The following is a 26,320-nucleotide window of genomic DNA, read 5'->3' on the forward strand; positions in this document are numbered from 1 at the left end:
TTTTGAGTTACACAGATCAGATATTCTCTGGGAAAGTTGGGAAGTTGGAGAAAATATTTCAGGGTGTAGCTGACAAACAGTACAACTGAGTGGGTGATGGACTTTAGCAGAATCAGAACCCCATCATGTGTACTCCATGGATTGAGACAAGAGGCATCTGCCACTTCCCTTCCTCTCCCCAACCCTCAGTAATGTAAAGAGAATACAACCCCATGTCAGAGTTGGGGTGAAAAAATTTTCTTGAGCAGCCACAGCCTTAGGTTGTGGAGGTGAGGGACTGTTCTGTGGAACATGATGTGCTATTTCATAAAGTCCATAATAACATCCCACTTATTTGCAAATCTGATTTTATTTCTTTTGCACTTCCATTTCAACGGCAGTCATCTCAGAAAAGTTTCCAAACGTTTGTCGACCGAGTTAATCTATACAGAAATGTGTTGATGAAAAAAATCCAGCAAACACTTAGAACAATGTTTATTTTCGCCAAGGTGGCTTAGGTACTGAGGGTATCATGAAGAATCTTTTCCGTAAGCATCAGGTAACTGGTGGTTGAGATTAATAAGGAGGAAACTGCTATAGTGGCACCCATCTTAAACATGGCCTTCATGCTCCAGCTGAAGAGGTCAATGAAGAAACCTGGGTGCCTGTCCCTTTTCTTCCCCACACATCCCAAGAATGACAAATGTGCACTCCTTTTACTATAAATCTCACTCTTCTGAAGAGGCAAGAAGAAAGGGAACCTGCTAATTACCAAATGTCTCATATGTATCAAGCCCTATACTTGGTCCTTTAACATGTATTATTGCATTTAATTTTATAATTACTGTGCAGTATATTATTTAAACCTCCATTTTGCAGATGAAGAAACTGATGCTGACAAAGGTAAAACCATTTGTTTGAGGATGCAGAATTAAGATTCAAACCCAAGTTGACATGTCCCTAACTAAGAGCTTTGCTCTTTTCTTGATATGAGATTACTACTATTGTTTGGAAAGTCATTATCTGAAAGAGAAATGATCTATGTTGCTAGATTCATATGCATAGTTAACCATAGTCCAGGGAATGTGGCATGTTGACAAGCTAACAATTAGTAAGCACTGTTGAGGTACACACTCTGTGCCAGGTGCAGGGCTAGGCACTGGACATGCAGCGGTCTCTACTTTTGGGAATTGTATAGGTCTGTATATATTGCCAACTTAGCCAGAAGTTTAGAGGATTCAGCCATATCCTTTGTGATACTTTGGAAGAATGTCTAGCTGCAGTATGGAATACCTCAGAGTAACTCTAATTTTCTGAAAACATAATTACTCTCTCTTAACTTTTTCATTTTAAAAGCAGTTACATATACTACAGGAAACTGCTGATTACAGGGAAAAATTCATATAAGGTCTGACTTTGTCCCTAGGTAATGACATTTAACCCTTATTAGGTAGTTTTACACATGCTCCCCGACCTCTTCAAAAGAGTCCAGAATCTATGATTTTGTTCTCTTTAACAAAGTCAATTTGTTAAATTTCTAATGAAAGATAATTTAATTTGTAGTCTTTGAATAAACAGTATGAGAATAAAAGAGGGAAGGCTAGGCACAGTGGCTCACGCCTTAATCCAGCACTTTGGGAGGCCAAGGTGGGCAGATCACCTGAGGTCAGGAGTTCAAGAGCAGCCTGATCAATATGATGAAACCCTGTCTCTAAAAATACAAAAATTTGCTGGGCATGGTGGCATACACCTGTAATCCCAGCTACTGGGGAGGCTGAGATAGGAAAATCACTTGAACCCAGGAGGCAGAGGTTGCAGTGAGCCAAGACTGTACCATTGCACTGCGACAAGAGCGAAACTCCATCAAAAAAAAAGAAAGAAAAGAAGGAAGGAAAGAAGAAGGAAGGAAGGAAGGAAGGAAGGAAGGAAGGAAAAGAAAGAATGAAAGAATAAAGAAAGAAAGACGGAAGGAAGGAGAAAGAAAGAAAAGAAGGAAAGAAGGAAGGAAGGAAGGAAGGAGGAAGGAAGGAAAGAAGGAAGGAAAAGAAAGAAGGAAAGAAGGAAGGAAGGAAGGAAGGAAGGAAGGAAGAAAGAAGGAAGGAAAGAAGGAAGGAAGGAAGGAAGGAAGGAAGGAAGGAAGGAAGGAAGGAAAGAGAGAAAGACAGGAGGGAAAGGCCCTCTGTTCATTTCCTAAGTCTTGATATGGGGTTTTGGCACCAAGTCTGCCTTGCCTTCACAGAGGTTTCAAAGCCTTGGTTAGAGAGACATGTCAGAGTTTAGGACACATGATGTTTACTAGGTGGGTGGAGCTCTAGAAACCAAATGAAATAGGATGTCTCAGACTCTCAAATGCCAGCAGCAGCTGGAGATTTTAAATGCCTATGTTGGGAACCTAGCTCAAGACGAGGGCTACTTCTTGGTTCCTACCAGTGTTTTTCTGTTTTGTGGGCAAAAAGGGACATTAGAAAGTTGTCCAGAACAGTATCCTGGCCCTGTTACTGTGGTATTTAACTTCCTGGTCATGAAGGCTATGAGAATACTGATGTTTTTTGTTCTCAGTGAGAAGAGTGCATAGCAAGGGGAGGGAAGCATGCCTACTGAGGCCAACACCATGGGCCAGCGATCAAATCAGCATAGAAGACAGTATGTTTATCTTATGCAAATATGGATCTTGTAGCCCACTTTCTTTGGAATGAAGGAATGGGAAAGAATGGCCCAGTTGATGATGGAAAAAAGGTGCACTTATGGAATGCCAGCTGGAATTACTTAACCTATCGCCTTGGGGGAACTTTGAGTGGAGGAGTGGTGGTCTCTCAAGGTACACATGTACACTCTCCTCTCTTCTGACTAAGAGTACACATTTAGGATTTTGGCACCTTTGGAAACCACTTGAAATTCACCCTAGTATGAAGTCATGAGTAAGTAAAAGAACCTCATGCTACATTTCTCTTTGAGTAGGATAAGCCCCTTGTATGAATTACTTGAGCCCCTTCATTAAAATTCCTCTTTGTAAAAGATAACCTTTCTGCATACTTAACTCTGTCTTATTTTGTATAGCTCTTTAGAATGGCTTGATGGACCTTAGCTCCTTTAACCCTCCCAAGAGCTATGTATGGTAGGTGAAGAACATACTATCCTTTTTGCTTAGATTAAGTAACTGAGGCCAGAAAAGATAAAGTGATCCATCCCAGATTGTAGGTTGAAAGGGTAAGAGCCAGGTGTGGTGAACAGCCATCCCACTTTGCCCAGAACTATTCCAATTTTAGCACTGAAAGTTCCATGTACTAGGAAACCCCTTCCTCCTGAGCAACAGGATTATTTGCTATCCTATAGCCAGGATTAGAATCTATACATCCTAATTCTCAGTCCAAGGCTAGCTCTACTGCTATATGCATCTGTATTCCAAGAACTATTATCTGAGTAATGTTTCCCTTTCTGTGCACCTTTGTGCACCAAAATATGTCTACATGCTGGGTCATTCTCCCCTTCCATTCTGCCTAAGACAGAAGCTACAGCAGCTATTGGTTCTCAGAGGGACTGAGGCCACTGTTGGCAAAGAGAAACCATGTTTCAGCTTTCTCAATTATAAAATAAAGATGATAATCCCTATACTGCTTACCTCACATGGATGTTGTGTAGACCAAATAATCATGAATGTGAAAGTACTTTCTAAATTGTTATGATCTGTTTGCACATGACGGATTGTGATTATTCTTACCCCCTGGGCAGAAGCCAACTCTTGTCTTATTATTCTCTTTACAAATTCAGCTCCTGGTATAGCCACTGACTGTGAATTTGAGCAAATTGCTTGGTCTCTTTGCCTCAGTTTCTTCATCTGTAAAATGTAGCTAACAATAATTCTTAATATGGTTGTCTTGAGAATTGAATGAGCTACTACATGCAAAGCATTTACAAGAGCTCATGTCACATGGTCAGAGCTATATAAGCATTAACTCTTTTGTGTTGGCTTCCTCGGTCCTACTATCTCAGATCTAGATACTAGATTAAGCGGACCCAGAAGCAAGTGACATGGAAATCACTACTTATAGTCCCTTCCCACTAGCTTGCTAGTTCTTGTGTTCTGTACCCACAGCCTTCCCACCATGGATTGCCAAGAAAATGAGTACTGGGACCAATGGGGACAGTGTGTCACCTGCCAACGGTGTGGTCCTGGACAGGAGCTATCCAAGGTAAGTTCTCCTATTCAGTACACTTATTTTTGTTGCATCTTAGGAACCAACCCGGCAACTGAAAGAGGCCAAGATTAGGGGAGTCAACCCTACTTATAACTAATTCAGTACAGCAGGTAAAACCTGGGATCCACAGAGTATGCAAGAGCAGTCATGATTCCAACATGAAGTCAGCCTAGCAGGATCAGGATCAAGGGAAGTTTCCATGAGATAACAGAGTATTTCAAGAAGAGATGTGTAATGCAGAGACCCATGAGGACTGTTCAGCATTAGGGAAATCTGTCAACTAAAGCAAGGCCCAACCACATGGTGTTCAAGAGCCAGATATCAGGTCTTAGAAATGAGAAAGAGAGAAGAATCAAGAAGGCCTCTGTTCTAGAGGGTCTGCGCTACTGAGGAAGCTGTGCAATGGAGAATTTAGGGATAGGGAACCAGGGAGGGTCTAAAATCCCAATTAAAGGTAAAGATCAGAACAAAATGACCAGCAAGGCAGAGACTTTATGTAACTTACTTGTTTTCAAGTCTGGATCTGCTTAATTGCTCTTTCCTCAGGTCCCTTGTTGGTCCCTGAACCTGCGGGTGGTATTAAATTTTGGCTGCAGCTGGGGCTACAGAGGCCAGAAGCAAGCAGCTAGCAGATGGTTTCTGCATACTCACACCCTATTTTATGTAATTTTTGTTCTTTCAGCAGTTGCTTACTAAACACTTACAAAGTGGCAGGCATGGTTGTAGGCACCATGGATATGGCAAAACGGACAAAATTAATTGCCCTCATGGACCTTACCTTCTATTATTAGTGAAAAGATAATAATTGAGACACATACAAAGATAAATGAAGAATCTAGATGTGAAGATATGAGAAGAATAAAATTAGGGTGACTGGGTGGCTACTTCAGATTATGAAACAAGGAAAGGTCTCCCTAAGGAGACACCCTCTGGGGAGAGGATACTAGTGCAGAGTCCCAAGGTGAAAATGAGCTAGGCATTTTGAAGGAAAATGAGGAAGGTTAGTGCAATGAGTGTATGGTGAATGAGAGGGAAGGTGGTACACAAAGAGGTCAGAGAGAAAAGTATGGACCAGACCAGATAGCGGCTTGAGGTCTATGAGAAATTTTCATTTTTCTCTAAGTGCACTAGGAGCTCTTTGGAGGGTTTTGGGTTGGGCGGTTACAGGAACCTGTGGCTGGAAAACAACATAATAATTACCTAGCCCACTTTATTCCTACCTTTGTATTTTTAAAAATGAAGAGAATAAGGCACAGGGATATCAAGGGATACAAGCACTAATTTTAAGTTTTTACACATGGCATTATGTCCCACAGTGGGGTACCCACATGATTGATAAAGGATCACAGTACAAAGGAAAGATCGCCAGAGGTTAGGTCATGTTGGACATTAAAAGGGATATTAAAGCTTATATATATGTAATATATATACACATGGGCATGAGTCCCATCTTTGCTCTGGGCAAATTATTTCACCTCAGAGTCAATTAAGATGTAGTAACTTGAAAGTAACATAAAATTTAACTGTGACATGAACCATAAGTATATTTATTTACGTAATGAAGTCTGGAGACAGGCAGCCTTTTTGCTTGTTGGGTAGATCAGCAATGTTATCAAGGACTCAGCCTCTTTTCATCCTTCATTTTGGACCTCTTGCTGTTTTGTTCTCATTATTGTGGCCTCATGATTGCAAAACTCAAAGCATCATATCTTCATACAATAGTCAAAGTCAGGAATCAGGGGCAAGGTCAAAATAGCTTGCCTTTTTTTGGGAAAAAGTCTTTTCCCAGAAGCTGTCCAACAGATTTTTCCTTATATCTTACGGTCCAGAACTGGGTGATGTAGCTATCTCTAACTGGAATAGAGTTTGGGAAATAATTATCTAGCCAATGAGAATGGGATTGTATGATTAAGACCAATCAAGAATCCATTGTGGAGGCTGGTCATCATGCTACCTAGAATGAAATCAGTGTTTTTATAGTAAGAAGGAAGAGGGGAAATTGTTCGAATAAGCAGCTAGAAGCATCTAACAGCCCTTTTTAAAGTTACTTTTATTTACTTTTAAATTTTATTCATGAATTATAAACATCACCGTAAATAAATCATTGCAGAAAATTAACACCATTTCCTCAGGACATTTCCTTGACATATAATTGCCGAGGTAAATAATGCATGCAATTTTAAGACTCTTGAAATATATCAGCAGATAACACTTCTGAATTTTGTTTATGATAATTTCCACTACCATTACATTTATTTTCAACAGTGCATAGAATTCCTGTTGCAACCCTCCGTTCGGGGTCCCTGGCTTCCTGCAACAAATCCCCATGTCCCAGAAGACTAACTGCAAATGAATAATACAAATTTTCATCATCTATTAATTTTATGGCTTCCTTTTAATATTAATTACTACTTTATGAGGACTTTATGAGAATTTTGGTTTCACTTTTTTTCTATTTGATAGGGGAAATGTACCAACTTTACTGTGTTTATTTGCCCATTTGCCTTTCCAATTTTGTGATCTGCTTCTGTTTGTTTCTCTTTCTATTCTTTCTATTTATTATTTATTGTTCTTTGTCTACTCACACAAGGAACGTAAGTAGACAGACATATAGTAGACAACAGAGTATTTTAAAAATTATTTGTATAAGAGACTTAGACTCCCATACAACAATAATGGGAGACTTCAATACCCCACTGTCAACATTAGACAGATCAACGAGACAGAAAGTTAACAGGGATATCCAGGAATTGAACTCATCTCTGCACCAAGCGGACCTAATAGACATCTACAGAACTCTCCACCCGAAAGCAACAGAATATACATTCTTCTCAGCACCACATCACACTTATTCCAAAATTGAACACATAATTGGAAGTAAGGCACTCCTCAGCAAATGTAAAAGAACAGAAATTATAACAAACTCTCTCTCAGACCACAGTGCAATCAAACTAGAACTCAGGACTAAGAAACTCAATCAAAACTGCTCAGCTACATGGAAACTGAACAACCAGCTCCTGAATGATTACTGGGTACATAACGAAATGAAAGCAGAAATAAAGATGTTCTTTGAAACCAATGAGAACAAAGATACAACATACCAGAATCTCTGGGACATATTTAAAGCAGTGTGTAGAGGGAAATTTATAGCACTAAATGCCCACAAGAGAAAGCTGGAAAGATCTAAAATTGACACCCTAACATCACAATTAAAAGAACTAGAGAAGCAAGAACAAACACATTCAAAAGCTAGCAGAAGGCAAGAAATAACTAAGATCAGAGCAGAACTGAAGGAGATAAAGACACAAAAAACCCTCCAAAAAATCCATGAATCCAGGAGCTGGTTTTTTGAAAAGATCAACAAAATTGATAGACCACTAGCAAGACTAATAAAGAAGAAAAGGAGAAGACTCAAATAGACGCAATAAAAAATGAGAAAGGGGATATCACCACTGACCCCACAGAAATACAAACTACCATCAGAGGATACTATAAACACCTCTACGCAAATAACTAGAAAATCTAGAAGAAATGGAAAATTTCCTGGAACTTACACTCTACCAAGACAAAACCAGGAAGAAGTTGAATCCCTGAATAGACCAATAACAGGCTCTGATTTTGAGGCAACAATTAATAGCCTACCCACCAAAAAAAGTCCAGGAACAGATGGATTCACAGCTGAATTCTACCAGAGGTACAAGGAGGAGCTGGTACCATTACTTCTGAAACTATTCCAATCAAAAGAAAAAGAGGGAATCCTCCCTAACTCATTTTATGAGGCCAACATCATCCTGATACCAAAGCCTGGCAGAGACACACACAAAAAAGAGAATTTTATACCAATATCCCTGATGAACATCAATGCAAAAATCCTCAGTAAAATACTGGCAAACCGGATCCAGCAGCACATCAAAAAGCTTATCCAACATGATCAAGTGGACTTCATCCCTGGGATGCAAGGCTGGTTCAACATATGCAAATCAATAAACGTAATCCAGCATATAAACAGAACCAAAGACAAAAACCACATGATTATCTCAATAGATGCAGAAAAGGCCTTTGACAAAATTTAATAGCCCTTCATGCTAAAAACTCTCAATAAACTCGGTATTGATGGAACGTATCTCAAAATAATAAGAGCTATCTATGACAAACCCACAGCCAATATCATACTGAATGGGCAAAACTGGAATCATTTCCTTTGAAAACTAGGACAAGACAGGGATGCCCTCTCTCACCACTCCTTTTCAACGTAGTGTTGGATGTTCTGGCTAGGGCAATCAGGCAAGAGAAAGAAATAAAGGGTATTCAGTTAGGAAAAGAAGAAGTCAAATTGTCCCTGTTTGCAGATGACATGATTGCATATTTAGAAAACCCCATCGTCCCAGCCCAAAATCTCCTTAAGCTGATAAGCAACTTCAGCAAAGTCTCAGGATACAAAATCAATGTGCGAAAATCACAAGCATTCTTATATACCAATAAAAGACAAACAGAGAGCCAAATCAGGAATGAACTTCCATTCACAATTGCTTCAAAGAGAATCAAATACCTAGGAATCCAACTTACAAGGGATGTCAAGGACCTCTTCAAGGAGAACTACAAACCACTGCTCAGTGAAATCAAAGAGGACACTAACAAATGGAAGAACATACCATGCTCATGGATAGGAAGAATCAATATCGTGAAAATGGCCATACTGCCCAAGGTAATTTATAGATTCAATGCCCTCCCCATCAAGCTACCAATGAGTTTCTTACAGAATTGGAAAAAACGGCTTTAAAGTTCATATGGAACCAAAAGAGAGCCCGCATTTCCTTGACAATCCTAAGTCAAAAACAAAGCTGGAGGCATCATGCTACCTGACTTCAAACTATACTACAAGGCTACAGTAACCAAAACAGAGATATAGAACAATGGAACAGAACAGAGTCATCAGAAGTAATACCACACATCTGCAGCCATCTGATCTTTGTCAAACCTGAGAAAAACAAGAAATGGGGAAAGGATTCCCTATTTAATAAATGGTGCTGGAAAAATTGGCTAGCCATAAGCAGAAAGCTGAAACTGGATCCTTTCCTTACTCCTTATATGAAAATTAATTCCAGATGAATTAGAGACTTAATGTTAGACCTAATACCATAAAAACCTTAGAAGAAAACCTAGGTAATACCATTCAGGACATAGGCATGGGCAAGGACTTCATGTCTAACACACCAAAAGTAACGGCAACAAAAGCCAAAACTGACAAATGGGATCTAATTAAACTAAGGAGCTTCTGCACAGCAAAAGAAACTACCATCAGAGTGAACAGGCAACCTACAGAATGGGAGAAAATTTTTGCAATCTACTCATCTGACAAAGGGCTAATATCCAGAACCTACAAAGAACTCAAACAAATTTACAAGAAAAAACCAACAACTCCATCAAGAATTGGGCAAAGGATATGAACAGACATTTCTCAAAAGAAGACATGCATACAGCCAACAGACACATGAAAAAATGCTTTCTCTGTTTGTTTCCGTGTTTGTTTTCTCTGTTTTTGTCCCTCTATTTGTCTTTTCTTGCCTTCCTTGTGGGTTACATGAACATTTTATTTAGGATTTCGTCATGATTTATTTGTAGTTTTTTTGAGTGTATCTCTTTGTATCATCTTATTAGAGGTGGTTCTGAGTATTACATGAAAAACTAACACGTTACTTTTTCAGTGTCAGCTGGTATCAACATTTTGCCATTTCAAGTGAAGTATTGAAATATCTGCTCCATTTAGATTCCTTTACTTTCCCCACTTTTAAATATCATTGTCACAAATATCAGATATAATTTTTGTTAAATTTGCTTTAATCATCAACTATGATTTATAAAATGCATGAAGAGAAAGACAGTGCATTTTATAGACCCATATTTTTTCTCTCCCAGTGTTCCTTCCTTCTTGATGCTCCAAGATTTCTTCTTTTATCACTTCCACTCTTTTTTAAATCATTTCATTTATGTTCATGAACTCCCTTTAGCATTATTTAAGGGTAGGCCTACTAGCAACTCATTATGTTAGTTTTCCTTTGCCTGAGAATGTTTTTATGTACCTTCATTTCTGAGGACACTTTCACTGGATATAAATTTGCAGTTGGTGGTTTTTTTATTTCAGTACTTGAAAAATGTAGGTCTTCTTCCTGGCCTCCATGGCTTCTGATAAAAACACACTGTCATATCATTTGAATGGATGTTTTTCTATAGATGATGTCATTTCTTCTTGGCTATTTTCAATGTTTTTTATTTTCTTTAGTTTTCAGAAGTTTTATTATGATATGTGTCGGTGTGCATTTCTTTGGATTTATTCTATTTGGGGTCTGTTAATCCTCTTTAACTTGTAGATCTTTTACCAAATTTGTGAAGTTTTCTACCAATTTTTTGAAAATATTTTTAGACAAACATTTTTAAAATTGTTATTTTCATGAGATTCTGAGAATATGATTGCTTTATATTTTGTTATAGTCTCATAGGTTCTTGAGGCTTTGTTCATTTTGTTTTATTTTGCCATTTTCTCCCTGTTGTTCATATTGCATAAATTCTGTCGTTCTATTCTGAAGTTCACTGTTTCTATCATCTGTCTCTTCTCTACTACTGAGCCCATCCAGTGAGTTTTAAAAATTTCTGTCATTTTATTTTTAATAATTATCATCTGCTTATTTAAAAAATACTTTTGTTTCTTTGATGAGGTTTTCTAGTTTTAAGAGAATTTTAAATTTTTTTTTAAAACATTGTTATTCTAGTTCTAGATCCTTGAGGAATCGCCATACTGTTTTCCATAATGGTTGAACTAGTTTACAACCCCACCAACAGTGTAAAAGTGTTCCTATTTCTCCACATCCTCTCCAGCACCTGTTGTTTCCTGACTTTTTAATGATTGCCATTCTAACTGGTGTGAGATGGTATCTCATTGTGGTTTTGATTTGCATCTCTCTGATGGCCAGTGATGATGAGCATTTTTTCATGTGTCTGTTGGCTGTATGAATGTCTTCTTTTGAGAAATGTCTGTTCATATCCTTTGCCCACTTTTTGATGGGGTTGTTTGTTTTTTTCTTGTAAATTTGTTTGAGATCTTTGTAGATTCTGGATATTAGCCCTTTGTCAGATGAGTAGATTGCAAAAATTTTCCCTCATTCTGTAGCTTGCCTGTTCACTCTGATGGTAGTTTATTTTGCTGTGCAGAAGCTCTTTAGTTTAATTAGACCCCATTTGTCAATTTTGGCTTTTGCTGCCGTTGCTTTTGGTTTTTTAGACATGAAGTCCTTGCCCATGCCTATGTCCTGAATGGTACTACCTAGGTTTTCTTCTAAGGTTTTTATGGTATTAGGTCTAACATTTAAGTCTCTAATCCATCTTGAATTAATTTTCATATAAGGAGTAAGGAAAGGATGCAGTTTCAGCTTTCTACTTATGGCTAGCCAATTTTCCCAGCACCATTTATTAAATAGGGAATCCTTTCCCCATTTCTTGTTTCTCTCAGGTTTGTCAAAGATCAGATGGCTGTAGATGTGTGGGATTATTTTTGAGGACTCTGTTCTTTTCCACTGGTCTATATCTCTGTTTTGGTACCAGTACCATGCTGTTTTGGTTACTGTAGCCTTGTAGTACAGTTTGAAGTCAGGTAGCGTGATGCCTCCAGCTTTGTTCTTATGACATAGGATTGTCTTGGCAATGCGGGCTCTTTTTTGGTTCCATATGAACTTTAAAGCAGTTTTTCCAATTCTGTGAAAAATCTCATTGGTAGCTTGATGGGGATGGCATTGAATCTATAAATTACCTTGGGCAGTATGGCCATTTTCACGATATTGATTCTTCCTATCCATGAGCATGGTATGTTCTTCCATTTGTTAGTGTCCTCTTTTATTTCACTGAGCAGTGGTTTGTAGTTCTCCTTGAAGAGGTCCTTGACATCCCTTGTAAGTTGGATTCCTAGGTATTTGATTCTCTTTGAAGCAATTGTGAATGGAAGTTCATTCATGATCTGACTCTCTGTCTGTTACTGGTGTATAAGAATGCTTGTGATTTTTGCACATTAATTTTGTATCCTGAGACTTTGCTGAAGTTGCTTATCAGCTTAAGGAGATTTTGGGCTGAGACAATGGGGTTTTCTAAATATACAATCATGTCATCTGCAAACAGGGACAATTTGACTTCTTCTTTTCCTAACTGAATACCCTTTATTTCTTTCTCTTGCCTGATTGCCCTAGTCAGAACTTCCAACACTATGTTGAATAGGAGCCATCCCACTACTGGGTATATACCCAAAGGATCATAAATCATGCTGCTATAAAGACACTTGCCCACATATGTTTATCGTGGCACTATTCACAATAGCAAAGACTTGGAATCAACCCAAATGTCCATCTGTGACAGACTGGATTAAGAAAATGTGGCACATATACACCATGGAATATTATGCAGCTATAAAAAAGGATGAGTTTGCGTCCTTTGTAGGGACATGGATGCAGCTGGAAACCATCATTCTTAGCAAACTATCACAAGAAGACAAAACCAAACACCGCATGTTCTCACTCATAGGTGGGAACTGAACAATGACACCACTTGGACACGGGAAGGGGAACATCACACATCGGGGCCTATTGTGGGGAGGGGGAGGGTGGAGGGGGGAGGGATTGCATTGGGAGTTATACTTGATATAAATGATGAATTGATGGGTGCTGATGAGTTGATGGGTGCAGCACACCAACATGGCACAAGTATACATATGTAACAAACCTGCACGTTATGCACATGTTTCCTAGAACTTAAAGTATAATAAAAAATAAAAAATAAAGAAATAATAAAAAATAAAAAAAAAATGTTATTATAGGTGCTTTAGAATACTTGTTCAATCATTCCAACATCTGCTTTATCTAAGAGTTGCTGTCAGTTAATTCATTTTTCTCATTCATGTTGTGATTTTCCTTATTCTTAATTTCATGGGTGTTTTTTCATTGAGTTCTGGACATTTTGTCAATTATATCAGGAGACTCAGGGTCCTATTTAATTCTTTTACTTTATCAGGCAGCCATCCGTTTAGGTTTAGCATACAAGTTTTGTCCTATGTTTGTGAGCTGCAGTTCTAAAGACTAATTTCCAGGACCTTTGTAGTGTTATTTGTGATCTGTGGGGTTTATCTTTGCTGCCTCAGGTATAGAAGATTTCCTGGGCCAGGTCACTGGTCCTTCTAGGTCAGCATAAAGAAGTGTCTGAGTTGTGGAGTCAAAGAACATTTCCCATACTGTACTACTTGTTATTAGTAGGATACCACTTGCCAGTATACCCCCGCCACCTGTTCCTATGTGGGGGAAAAGAATCTCAGACCCACAGGACAAAGAAATATTTGAGCTGGGTACTTATGATAGAATCTCTGGTGCCCACTGCAGCCTATTGTCTCTAGTTGTGGGTGGGGAATCTCAGGCCCATGGGGAAGAGGCTTCTCAGGCAAATAATTTGTGCCTCAATTTTGCTTATTTGTGAAACATGGATTATAATGCACCCTTGTAAGATTTTATGAATAAACAAGTATATAAATTCATGAGTGTGTGGAGTTTTGTCTGATTGATTCAATTATTTAGTCACAATATTCAGAATAGCATCCTCACACATTGTAGTGGCTTCAAAAATGTTTTCTGAGTTAACCAATAAAATAAAAGGGAGTGCTAAGCAATTAATCAATCAATCAGTCCTTCAACTTATTGGTTAACTTTCAATAAATGCTTGCTTGCTTTTGTCATTCCCTTCTCTACCAAGTGAGTAAGTCAGGAGTCAGGCATAGGTCTTCTGATTCCATTGCTATAGACAGAATAAAAACTTGCTTTCCAGAAGAACAATACCTAAAGTTCATCTGTTCATTGAAGGATTATTATGTTCTAGACATGGTGACAAGCACTACACACAACCCACACACAGAGCTATATATGTATCTCTGTGTATGTGTGTGTGTGTGTGTATCTGATTAAGAGACATCCTTTATTTAAATAAGAGCTGTTTGTGTTTCTTTTTCTGTGAATATATGTTTAGTTTCTTATAAGGTTGTTGTTAATTTATACTAGCTCTGTATTTTAGGAATATAAATCTTTAGTCTGTGATATGGTGTACATCTGTTTACTAGTTCATTATTTATCTTCTAATTTTGCTTATGAATCTTTTACCCTGAAACTTTTTAAAATTTTTATGTAATTAGATCTATCTATCTTTCCTTTATTGCTTCTGGACTTTGAATTGCAGTTAGAGAAAATTTCTCCACTCCCAGATTAAAGAGAAATTTATTTATATTTTGTTTTGGTACTTTTTGGTTTTAATTTTTATCTATAAATTTCTGATCTATTTTGAATTTACTCTGGTGTATAGTGTGAGTAATGTGTCTAATTTTATCATTTTTCATATTGTCATTCAGTTATACAACATAACCTATTTAAAAAGCCAGCTATTCTCCATTGCTTTGAGATATACCCTTTGTTCATTTGGTCAGCTCATGTAATCTTAACAAACCTATAAGTTAGACAGCATTATTTACAATTGGATTGACGAGAAAATTCAGGCCCAATGACTTGCCCAAGGTCACATCGCTGGTCAGTGATAGAAGTGGGAGTTACAGATAGGTCTTCATTACCGTGGATCAGGGATTTTCATCACTACATTATATTTCCTAATAGTTTGACCCTCAGCTCACTGTTTTAAGCAGATATGGAAGCTATCACCATTCCAGTGGTGCACATAAGGTAGTAGAGATAATAAGAAACCCTTTGCCTTTTCAAGAAACTTAGAGTAAAATGGCTAGCGCTCATATCAGATCCCATTGGCAGATGGGATCATTGTGAGTGAGGCTGCAAGGCATTGAGTAAAGCCTGAGTGGGCAAACACAGGGACAGACTGGCAGGAGTATTTAGAGCCTGCCTGATGCTCACTTTTTCCAACTCCTGGGAAAGTATAACTTAAATATTAGTTCAGGTAATACTAACTGCTGTAACAAATACTAAAGTCTGGTGACATAACAGGTTAAGGGTTTATTCCTGAATGTAACTCCAATCCATGTTGGGGAGTAGGAAGTCTCTCCTCAGCCATTGAGGAAGCCAGGCTTATGGGAGCTCTGTATTTTTTAAACAGCCTTATTAAACTACAGTTCACCTACCAGGCAATTCACCCATGTAGGTTTACAATTCATGGTTTTTGGTATACTGCATTATGATTTTTAAGGTTGTGGTAAAATATATAATCTCAATTTGCTGTATTAGCCATTGTAAGTGTATAATTCAGTAGCATTAATCATATTCACAATGTTATGCAACCATCACCCCTTTATTGCTAAGACTTTTTATTACCCCAACACAATCTCTGTATGCATTAAGCAATAACTCCCAATTTCTCCCTCCCCAAAGTACCTGATAGCCTCTACTCTCTATCTCTACACATTTTCCTATTCTAGATATTTCATATAATTGGAATCATATTTTTTCCTGCAATTACCTTTACCAGAGATATTTACTCTTTTTATGGCTTTGGGTTACTGTCCATTGTCTGTTCATTTCAGCCTGAAGGATTCCCTTCTTATAGTCAGGTCTAGTGATATCAATCAGCTGTTGTTTATCTAGGGATGTTTTAATTATTCCTTTATTTTTGAAGAACTTTTTTGCTGTATGTAGAGTTCTTGGTTAACAGTTTATTTGTTTAGGCACTTATATATGTCATCTCAGTGACTTTAAGTCTCTGTACTTTGTGATGAGAAATATACTTTGAATCTTACTGAGAATACCTTTACTTGACAAATAATTTCACTCTTCATTTTCAATATTTTCTTTTTGTTTTCAGCTATAAACATTTTGTTGATAGTGTATCTCAGCACAGGTCTCTTTATGTTTACTCTGCTTGGAGTTTCTTGAGCATCTTGGATGGGTAAATTTATGTTTTTCATCAAATTTGAGAAGTTTTAAGCCATTATTTCTTCAAATAGTCATTCTCGTTCCTCATCTCCCTATTTTTTGTGGGAATCCCGTAATGCATATATGTGTCACCTGCATGATGTTCCACAAGTTCCTTATGTTCTGTTTACTTTCTTCTCCTCAGACTTGATAATTGAAATTGTCCTACATTCAGGTTTGCTCATTTTTTTCTTTTACCTACTCAAATTCTCTAGTGAAGTTTTCATGTCATTTATCTTACTTTTTCGCTCCAGCATTTATGTTTGGTTCCTTTTTACAATTTTTCTTTACCAATATTGTCACTTTGTTTATATATTTGTTTCCTGATTTCTTTTAATTCTTTGTCCATGTTTGTCTTTGAGCAAATTTAAGATGGTTCTTTTAGTCTTTGTCTACTAAGTGCAATGTCTGGGCTTCCTCAAGAATAGTCTCAGTTCTTTCTTTTTCTTCTTCCTTTGAATGGGCCACAGTTGCCTGTTTCTTTTTACACTGTGTGATTTACTTTTTGTTGTTAAAAACTGGGCAGTTTTGGATTGTAATGAAGTAACTCTGGAAGTTAGATTCCCCCTCTTCCTCACATTTATCGGTTTTATTTTTGTTATTTTATTTATTTTTTTTCTAGATTTGTATTGTCGAAGGTGATAGTGTCATTCTGTTGTTGTTGTTGTTATTATTATTATTATTATTATTTTGTTTGAAACTGGGTGTTGCTCTGTCACCCCGACTGGAGTGTGGTGTTATGGTTATTGCTGATTGCAGCCTCCACTTCCTGGGCTTTAGCGATCCTCCCAACTTAGCCACCTGAGTAGCTGGAACCACAGGTGCATGCCACCATGCCCAACTAATTTTTGTATTTTTGGTAGATTCAGGGCTTTGCCATATTGCCTACGCTAGCACTCCATTTGTTTAGGTGTTTTTCCAAACTATTTTTGTAGAGACTATTTTTTGTCATGCATCGTCATTGAAACCTATGTTAATTTAGCTCATGTTCAGCTAATGTTTGGACAGCAATTTCATTGAATGTTAAAAGTTAAAAAATGACAACAACAACCAAAAGAAAAAATAGTCACACACTTCTATCACATTTTTAGATTGGCTCTGTGCTGAGGCACTCCTTAAACAGTTAGCCAGATGTGCACTTAACTTAAGGATCAGCCTGACATGTAAGCTTTAGGTCTCCACTAGTATTTTATGAGTATGTGTCTTGTATGAACAAACCTTTCTAAATTCCTCCACGTGGATACTTTTGAATGTCCTTATTTCTAAAGGAACCCCCGTCCAGCTTTTGCTTCCAGATTCAGACAGTCTGTTTTATTTCTTAATCCATAATCATTGCCTTAGGCATTGTGGTTTGTTAGTTTGTCTTGCAGCATTTTGAAACAGTGCCCATCACTTTTCCAATCTGCATTCTGAATCTAGTGGAACATACATAAATACCTTATATCAGACCTTCACATAGCCCTCAAAGAGGTTAGGACAGATATACACATTAATTTGTCAATAAGTTTTGCTTAGCTCATTCTGGAATCAGGTACTGAGGTCTCACACTAGGAATACAGGCTGAGGCTACTTTAAGACTTACACTACTTTAGGATTGCCACTGCTCTGCGGTGAGGGATGTAACAAGTACAAGTAAAAATAGCAGAAAACTACTTTCCTATTATTTTCAAATGGCTTTTTCTTGAATTTAACATTTACATGATTCATGTAAGCCTTTGAATGTTTTCCAGAGTTCTGACAACATTTATTATGACAGTTCCTGCTTGTTTTTCTGTGTTTCTATGGGGGCATAAGAGATTGAAGCTGCCCACTCCTCCATTTTATCTGGTTTCTTCTATCATTCTTAGTATATTTATTCCAAGGATTCCAGGGGTGTCAGCAGGCACTGGAAAATGAATGTATGAAGAAAATTTAAGTATCACACAGGACATGTTTTTGAGTCAGGCTGGGAATGGCAAACAATATTAGTATCTGTATTTCATTGGCTAAAAATGATGCACATGCCCCCACTTCATTGCAGTGGGGTTAAGGAATATAGGCTAGTGGTATTCCCAGAAGAAATAAAGAATAGGTTGAGTGAACAACCAGCCAGCTTCTGCTACAACTAGCATACAGTTAATATCCTTCTACAACTAGAGTTGTTTCTCTGAGAAAGAGCTGTGACTGGTATCAGGCAGGAATCTTGTTCCTGTTGGGGTTAGGCTGTCAGCTTTAATAATCTTTAGAGAAGATTTATTCCAATTTACTCAGTGTTGGGACTTCTGATGCCCAGAAATTGGGGGTCGGGGAGGAAGGAGTATGGCCAAACTTAGTACCAGAGCTGAGATAAGAGCCAACTAGAGTGTTTGCCTCTCATCTATACCATTGGCATTCAAACATTTTTTTACCATGATCTAGACTAAGAAATAACTTTTTGTCACAACTCAATGTATGCTTTCATGCATTTTATCTAGAAAACTTTTATAAAACAGTACTGATGTGGGTAGTGCTTATGACTATTTGTCAAATATTTCAGCTCCCCACATTCTATCACATTGTAGAATTGCATTTTCTTGTACCCGTTGTAGTTATTAATAATGATGTGATATGTACAGCCAAGGACATGTGAGTAAAGCAACATGGGTCATTTTGGGGGGAAAACTAAGAGCTTGTACACAGTTCAGAATGTTTCAATCATAAAAGCACAAAAATAAAGCTTCTGTAACCCTGGGTACCCCATTGAGGATGATGTACAGCAGAGTCCTCAGGAACCCCCTGGTAGGCAAATATGATGAGTGAGAAATAAACTTTTATTCTTTTAAGACACTGAGATTTAGGGTTTGATTTTTGCCATACTACAGCATAGCCTATGCTGACTGATACAAATACTTAGCTTTACTTCATTCTGTATACTCTTATAGTTGATATTATTATTCTATTTTGTTCTATTTTATCTTTCAATGCTGGCTGGAAGCTAGCAAATTGGTTTTATGATTTAGTAACAGGGTTGCAAGTTGAAAAATACTACTCTGTGCATGTCCACTTGTCCCACAGGTGATCCCATCTCCAAGCTCCTATAAAGCAATATTAACACCTCCCATCTCTTTACAGGATTGTGGTTATGGAGAGGGTGGAGATGCCTACTGCACAGACTGCCCTCCTCGCAGGTACAAAAGCAGTTGGGGCCACCACAGATGTCAGAGTTGCATCACCTGTGCTGTCATCAATCGTGTTCAGAAGGTCAACTGCACAGCTACCTCTAATGCTGTTTGTGGGGACTGTCTGCCCAGGTGAGCCTACTTTATGAGACCAAGCTTGTCTGGGCTTTTCTAGCTGTTGGAGGTATCTCCCATCCTCAACTCTCAGAACCTAGTTGAAGTATTCTACCTATCAACATAATATTCAGTTTAAGCTCCAAGAAGAGAGAAGTGGTGTCTTCCCAAGATCTCTCTATAAAGTGCTTAGCACATTGTCAGTCACAGATGAGTACTTGACAGCTTTTTCATCATCACTCTCAGCCGAAGACCAAAGTTCAAGGTAAATCTCACTGTAGATTTAAAAGAAGCTATGATGTACTTGGTAGCAAAGCAGTGCACCACTCTCTTGTGGAATTAGGTCTCCTTTTGGCTACAAGGTGTGATGAATGGGGGAAGAAGTAGAGCGTCTGTCTGGGTCTCTGAGTCAGAATAAGACACAGAGGCAGATAAGTCAGAATGAGGGGTGGGCACTTACTTTCAGGTTGGGAAGATTCTTAGGAGCTGCTTTCCCAGGATGAACTGGTCCACGTGCATTGCTTGTTTGATCACCCTGCCATTCCTAATTGCTCTGAACACAGGTTCTACCGAAAGACACGCATTGGAGGCCTACAGGAGCAAGAGTGCATCCCGTGCACGAAGCAGACTCCCACCTCTGAAGTTCAATGTGTGTACCCAGTTCTCTTCTTCCCTTTTCTTCACATTCCATGGGGTGGCAACAAGATAGGGTAGTAAATACTTCCCCTATCCCCTCATACCTTTTCAGTAGAGTAGAGTAGCAAGGCAATCAGATTAGAATTCTCCTTTTACAACATATTATTTTTACAACTCTGTGCAAATCATTCAATCTCATTGAACCTCATTTCCCACCTCTGAAAAAAGGATGAGTCATGATAATCATTTTTCTTCATACTTTGTGTGGTGGGTGTCTAGGTCTAATGATAAAATGGATATTAGGAAGCACTTTACAAATTATAATATTTGTACACTTATGAGGTATTACTATTATACAAAGTATATAGGAGCCCTTAGAGCTGAGGACTTGTAAGAGGCTGAATGAAGAATCAGGGTCTAACCTATGCCTATATCACTATCCATTTATCTGGTTGTCTGTCTTTTTTGTCTACCATCTATTTGCTTACTTACTATTTTAAAATTATTGATATATTTTTTAAATCATGAAAAATTTCAAACATGTAGAAATATTTTTTTAAGTGCAGAAAAATGTAAAGTTAAAATGCAATTACCCAGCATCTATCCAAAGTTAATAAATCATAGCATTTTGCATATTGCTTCAGATTTTTTAAAAGAATGAAGATTCCACAGAGATAATGGAATTCTCTTTTAGATTCTCTCAGAGTCCTGTTACCTCCCTACCTCCTCAGATACAACCACTATCCTGAAATTGTATGTATTCTGTTGGTAGGCTATGCTACAGTAACAAACAAACTGCAAAATTTCAGTGAATTTATACAATAAAAGTTTATTCTTTTTACTATGCAAAGGCCTTCCTACATCATTTGACTGTGCACTCTAGACCATATGTCTTCCAGGTTGATGATACAGGGGAAGAGATGGAGGAGACATATTGGTTCTTAACCGCCTCAGTGTGGAAGTGAAACATGTCATTTCAACTCACAGTTCATTGGCCAGAAGTACTCTTATGGCCTTACTGCAAGGGCATAAGGGGAACACATGGGAGTATGTGGATAATTGGTGAGCACCATGCCTCTGCCATACTCTCCACTAATGTTTTAATACTTGGGTTCTTTTGTGATATATGTGCATATTCATAACCGATATATGCTATTATTATGTATTTTATGTTTTATAGAAGCGATATCAAGCTATATGTTCTGTTTCTCCAAATTTCTTTTTCCCCTCTATATTATTTATACTGATCCATAAAGGTCTTTAAGTGCTGTATAATAATGTAAGATTTTAGGATTATATCATGATTTGTTTATCTTGTGCTCTACTGAGGAATGTTTTAGCTCGTTTCCAATTGATCTGGATTGTATAATTAGATGTGACATAGAAAGATCATAGGATACGTGCATCTTCGATTAATTGTACTAATTTGTACATGCCAGCAGTATATACAAATTCTTTTGCCTTGTTCTTCATGATTTTGCCTGCTCTAGAAAGAAGCAAAATGAGCATAGCCACCCTAATTGGGGAAGGCCCTAGGGAGAAGGGTGACAGCCTGAGGAAGTCCAGGCCCAGGGTCAGTGTGATTGTTTACTGCCCACACTAACTGACCTCCCCCATTTTTCTGTCTCACAGGTGCCTTCCAGTTGAGCTTAGTGGAGGCAGATGCACCCACAGTGCCCCCTCAGGAGGCCGCACTTGTTGCACTGGTGAGCAGCCTGCTAGTGGTGTTTACCCTGGCCTTCCTGGGGCTCTTCTTCCTCTACTGCAAGCAGTTCTTCAACAGACATTGCCAGCGTGGTAAGGGTGGCTGTTTCATGTTTCACATGAATCAGAAACAAGGCTCTTATTGGCAGAATAGAGGAATGTTCTGGGGTTGAGAGATAATGGGCCTTTTCTACTCTGCTTGAAAACCCCATGAATAGTCTTCTGTTGGCCTGGGGAACTATCTGGGGCTGCAATAGAAAGCATGGGACTTCAGAGATTACTGAAACCAACCCTGAGAGTTTAGAAAATCTGGTTCATCACGTTTCAGGGGTTTTTAAAGGAACGTGGTATGGTGGGAAACCCCTCAGGAAAGGAATCTGGAGACCTAGGTTCTACATCTACCTCTAAATCACCATGAAACCTTAGACAAGTCATCTAGCCTCTTCAGACCTCTTTCTTCTTAATCTTTAAGATAAGAGACAGGATTGGATTTGTTGATTTCTAAGATTTTTTCCAATTCTTTATATCTATACTAGTAGGTATAAATTATAAAGCGTGTCATGAATTGAGGAAGGCTTGGCTATATCTGAGATATGACTGTAATAAAAGTGGTTGAGGTCTAAGGCAACTGCTATCAGTATAATAACTTCACAAATGGGGATAACTGACAGCCCTATGTCCAGAGGAGTCGGCAAACCTAGACTTTTTCCCTCAGATAATACTGATGTCCAAGAGGTCTGGCCCAGTCCGTATCAGATGGCCATGCAAAATTCCAGATGGAAAATCATATTTAAAGTTACAATAACATTGTGATCTCTATTAAGCACAACTTCAGCTACTAGACAAGAATGGGGGACAGAAAATCCAGCTCACTGAGGGAAAAGATGGAGGAGGTGGGAAGGTGGCTGGTCAGGACCAGGCAAAGAGTTAGAACTCCAGCCAAGAGTACCAAGGTTCAGTGCAGCTTCAGTGCCATTAAGGGAACTGAGAGTTAGGCAGGGATACTGAAACAGGAACTCAGATCAGAGAATGAAGTTGATTTATAAGAGAGAGGATAAAGTTCACTAGATGAAAGAGTGCTAAGGACTCCTTTTCATCTTTTGTCCAAAGCAGCAGTATTTGTGTGGGAAGATCCTGCTAACGTAAATTTGCCTTAGTCAGTTTGGCTCTGGGGCCTGGCAGATGATCTTGAAAAGCCCAAGAGGTATATTTGGTTGTGCCCTGGCTTAATTGGAGATGAATATAGCATTTCATGGGCTGCAGGATACACGGGAAACACTGTTGTCCCTTTATGATTTTTCTCAAAGTCTACTTCTTGCTAGTTCCTGGGACATTGTGACTCAGGGTAGACATTCCTGTTTCTGATTTTGGAGGCCAGCGTCCCAGATAAGAGTTGTTGCTTAGGCCCTGGATGCATGGACATGAAACATGAACAATGAAGCATTTGGACTCCAGGGTCCAGAAAATGAAAAGGAGAGAATATCAGAGAGCTGCCTCCGGAGAGGAGAGATGGATAACCCTTTTCTGCTCTCCTTCTATCCTGAAGATAATAATATGGTAACCTGCTTGGAATATGAAGGCAGGCAGTTTCCTCACTGTTTTTATAAGGGTAGGAAGGCTAGACATTTCCTCACTTTGGAAAACTTTTTCAGGAGTCACTGACTTACACACATACAGGAGTGAGATGTATGTGTGAATTAGATCCAATGTAAGATTGCAAGAGAGAAAAGTAGCAACTGTGGCAAACTAGAGAGCACATCCCTTATCAAAAGGAGAATCCCACTACTTGGCTCCAGCTCTTTGTAACCACATGGAAAATTTAGTGTTGTAAGATCTTCTACATTTTCAAGAGAATTTAGAAATCTGGAATTTTTTACTGAAATTGTGTTAAACATAGTCAATGAATTTGAATAAAGAACAAAATCACAACCAAAGCAAAGAGGCCAAACACACATCCCATAGATTCTCAGTTTGTGACCTGATGTTGAATTGGACCCATGCATAAAGGGGGTATTACTCTTCTATCATGGCCATAACAAATTACCACACAATTAGTAGCTTATTATCTCACAGTTTCCATAGCTCAGAAATTCAGTAGGCTCAATTTGGTCTCTGCTTAGAGTCTCAAACAATGCCAAAATTAAGATATTGGCAGGGCTGTTTCTTTCTGGAGTCTCTGGGAGAGAATCTATTTGCTTGATCATGCACAAAGGTGGCAGAATTCAGGTCTATGCAGTTAAAGGACTTAGGTCCCATTTCCTTGCCAGCTGTAAGCCTCTAGGGCCACTTACATTCTTTGACTCATGGCCCCCTTCTATTTTCAAAACTAGCAATGGTGAGTTCTTCTCATGCCACATCTCTCTGATACTCTCTATCTCCTCTGCCTTCCTCTTCTGCTTTTAGGGACACAGGATTACATTGGATCCATAGAATAATCCAGGATTCTCTCCCTATTTTGAGATCCATAACCTTAATTCCATCTGCAGAGTCTAGTTTGCCATATAACTTAATGTACATAGACATAAGACCAGACCAAATGGCAAGGGAGACGGTATCAAAATCCTGTTTCCCACAAAGGTGTCCTTTTCTCTAGAGAAATTGATTATTTTCCCTGATCCAGTACCAGGTAGCCTCAATCTGATACCCGAATGTAAGTATGTCTCTCAACTGTGTCACCTCAGCCTGGTGCTACGTGCTCTAGTCCCCAGGGAGAGGAATGGAAGAATCAGCTCCCAGACCTTTTCCTATCTTGTGCTCAGTACCGAGTGCCCAGTTGAGAAGAGCCCCTGCTTTGGGGTAACCCAGTGGCTTTCTGCTTTGAGTTGCAGGAGGTTCGCTGAAGTTTGAGGCTGATAACACAGCAGAGGAGGAATCTCTCTTCCCCATGCCACCCAGCAAGGAGACCAGTCCTGAGCCCCAAATGAGTGAGAGCATCTTTCAGATCCGGCCACTTAACCCTATCCTCGAGGACGACTGCAGCTCGACTAGTGGCTTCCCCACACAGGAGTCCTTTACCACGGCCTCCTGCGCCTCAGAGAGCCACTCCCACTGGGTCCACAACCCCATCGAATGCACAGAGCTGGACCTGCAAAAGTTTTCCAGCTCTGCCTCCTATACCGGAGCTGAGACCTTGAGGGGAAACACAACCGAAAGCACTGGAGAAGGACTGGAGCTCAATGTGCCCTTTGAAGTTCCCAGCCCTTAACTCTAATGAGGTGAGCTGGAAAGGTGGATCAGAAAAAACAAAAACAACAGAAAATAAAACAGAAATTAAGGACTACCCTCAAGGAATTCCCCTCTGGAATATTATTGTTCACTAGGAGTGGAGGAACAACAGCAAGATAGGAACACTTGTGGGTGGAGGGGCAACAGTGGTGTTGCTATACTTTTAAGCCAGATAGATATCACACTTCTGGGTCTGCAATTGTCAGGGAACTGGCAAGGTTGTCATGACACCAGTCTCTCCATTCTGGCCTTTTTCAAGCTGTCTCAGGGCGCCACTATCTAATGGTCATATTCAGGTATCTCCCTTTGTGTGTACAAGCAGCATAGCACAGTAGAAAAAAAATATACAAGCCTTGCCATCTGGAAACCCTACATTTCAAATCAACCTCCATTCCCTAATAACTATACAAACTTTGTGCGTATATCCCTTCATTTTACGTTTTACAGAGGCAGGAACTGAGACACAGAGAGGGAAGTTAGTTTCTCCAAGTCACAGAGCAAATTAGTGGGCTAGAACTGGGCAAGAACTACATTTTAGAGTTGGTCCAACTCCACCGTTGCAACCATTTGATAGCCAATGTTGGTTTCTCAAAGGCTTACGTAGCATGAGGTAGAAGAGTAGGTAGATTCCCAGTTTTCAACTAACCAAATATCTTGCACTGTCCAATTCTGTATTTCTTCAGTTAATACATTTTCACTTCTCCCAATGTCTTCCCTGCTCCCTGCATCCAACCTAAGAAAATGTGAACAAATGTACATTTGAAAGTCATAACTGATATCAAATTTGAAAGTTACAACTGATATCAAATCAGTCAACTTAGGTACCTTCAAGGTTATCTAATCCAGTTCTTCTTCCAAGGCTTGGGTTCATTTTATAATATCCCCACTAAGAGTTTGTGTAGTCCTTGCTCACATACTTGAGGTGGCAGAGGGCTGACTACTACTCAATGTATATTACAATATATACAATTGTGACTGGTGAATTTTAGCTCAATGTAAGAAAGAGCTTTTCCTATAGTACCCGCCTATCCATCCTGGCTCTGTTCCTTGTGCAAGGCAGACCTCATCAGTTTCCTGTGCTTTAAGATAGCCCTGCAGTGGCTTGAAGACAACATCACCTCTCTGGAGAATACCACTTTAGGTTCTTCTAAAGTATGTGGAGCTTAGAACTAAACCCATCTTCAGGATAAATGTTTCACCAATGTAGAATAGGGTAGAATTGTCATATCCCTATCTAAGTAATGTGTTTCTGCTATTACATCCTCAGCCATCAGCTTAACCTGTGATATTTGGAGGGGTAGAGAGAGAAGGGTACTAGTGACATTTACCTACATGTTTCTAACTTGATCTGCTCCCTCCCTAAGTCTCTTGGGCTCCTGGCAGC

The 26,320-nt window shown here is 38.9% G+C and overlaps 1 protein-coding gene across 4 annotated transcripts in view; it reads left to right on the plus strand.

Annotated features, from left to right (window-relative positions):
* The window catches only part of EDA2R (ectodysplasin A2 receptor), a 44,142-nt gene extending 19,151 nt beyond the window's left edge, over positions 1 to 24,991 (plus strand). For 2 of the 4 annotated variants that reach the window (XM_033201430.1, XM_033201431.1), the window contains exons 2-6: positions 4,073 to 4,169; positions 19,211 to 19,389; positions 19,935 to 20,020; positions 21,640 to 21,804; positions 24,534 to 24,991. In XM_033201430.1, the coding sequence (XP_033057321.1) occupies positions 4,083 to 4,169; positions 19,211 to 19,389; positions 19,935 to 20,020; positions 21,640 to 21,804; positions 24,534 to 24,916 (900 nt within the window). In that variant the 5' untranslated portion in view covers positions 4,073 to 4,082 and the 3' untranslated portion in view covers positions 24,917 to 24,991. The remainder of the gene's footprint in view (positions 1 to 4,072; positions 4,170 to 19,210; positions 19,390 to 19,934; positions 20,021 to 21,639; positions 21,805 to 24,533) is intronic. The other 2 variants (XM_033201432.1, XM_033201433.1) reach the window with 2 other exon arrangements.
* The last annotated feature ends 1,329 nt before the right edge of the window (positions 24,992 to 26,320 follow it).

This window comes from Trachypithecus francoisi, unplaced genomic scaffold, assembly GCF_009764315.1.
Source record: "Trachypithecus francoisi isolate TF-2019V2 unplaced genomic scaffold, Tfra_2.0 Lachesis_group6, whole genome shotgun sequence".
NCBI classification, from domain to species: Eukaryota; Metazoa; Chordata; class Mammalia; order Primates; family Cercopithecidae; genus Trachypithecus; species Trachypithecus francoisi.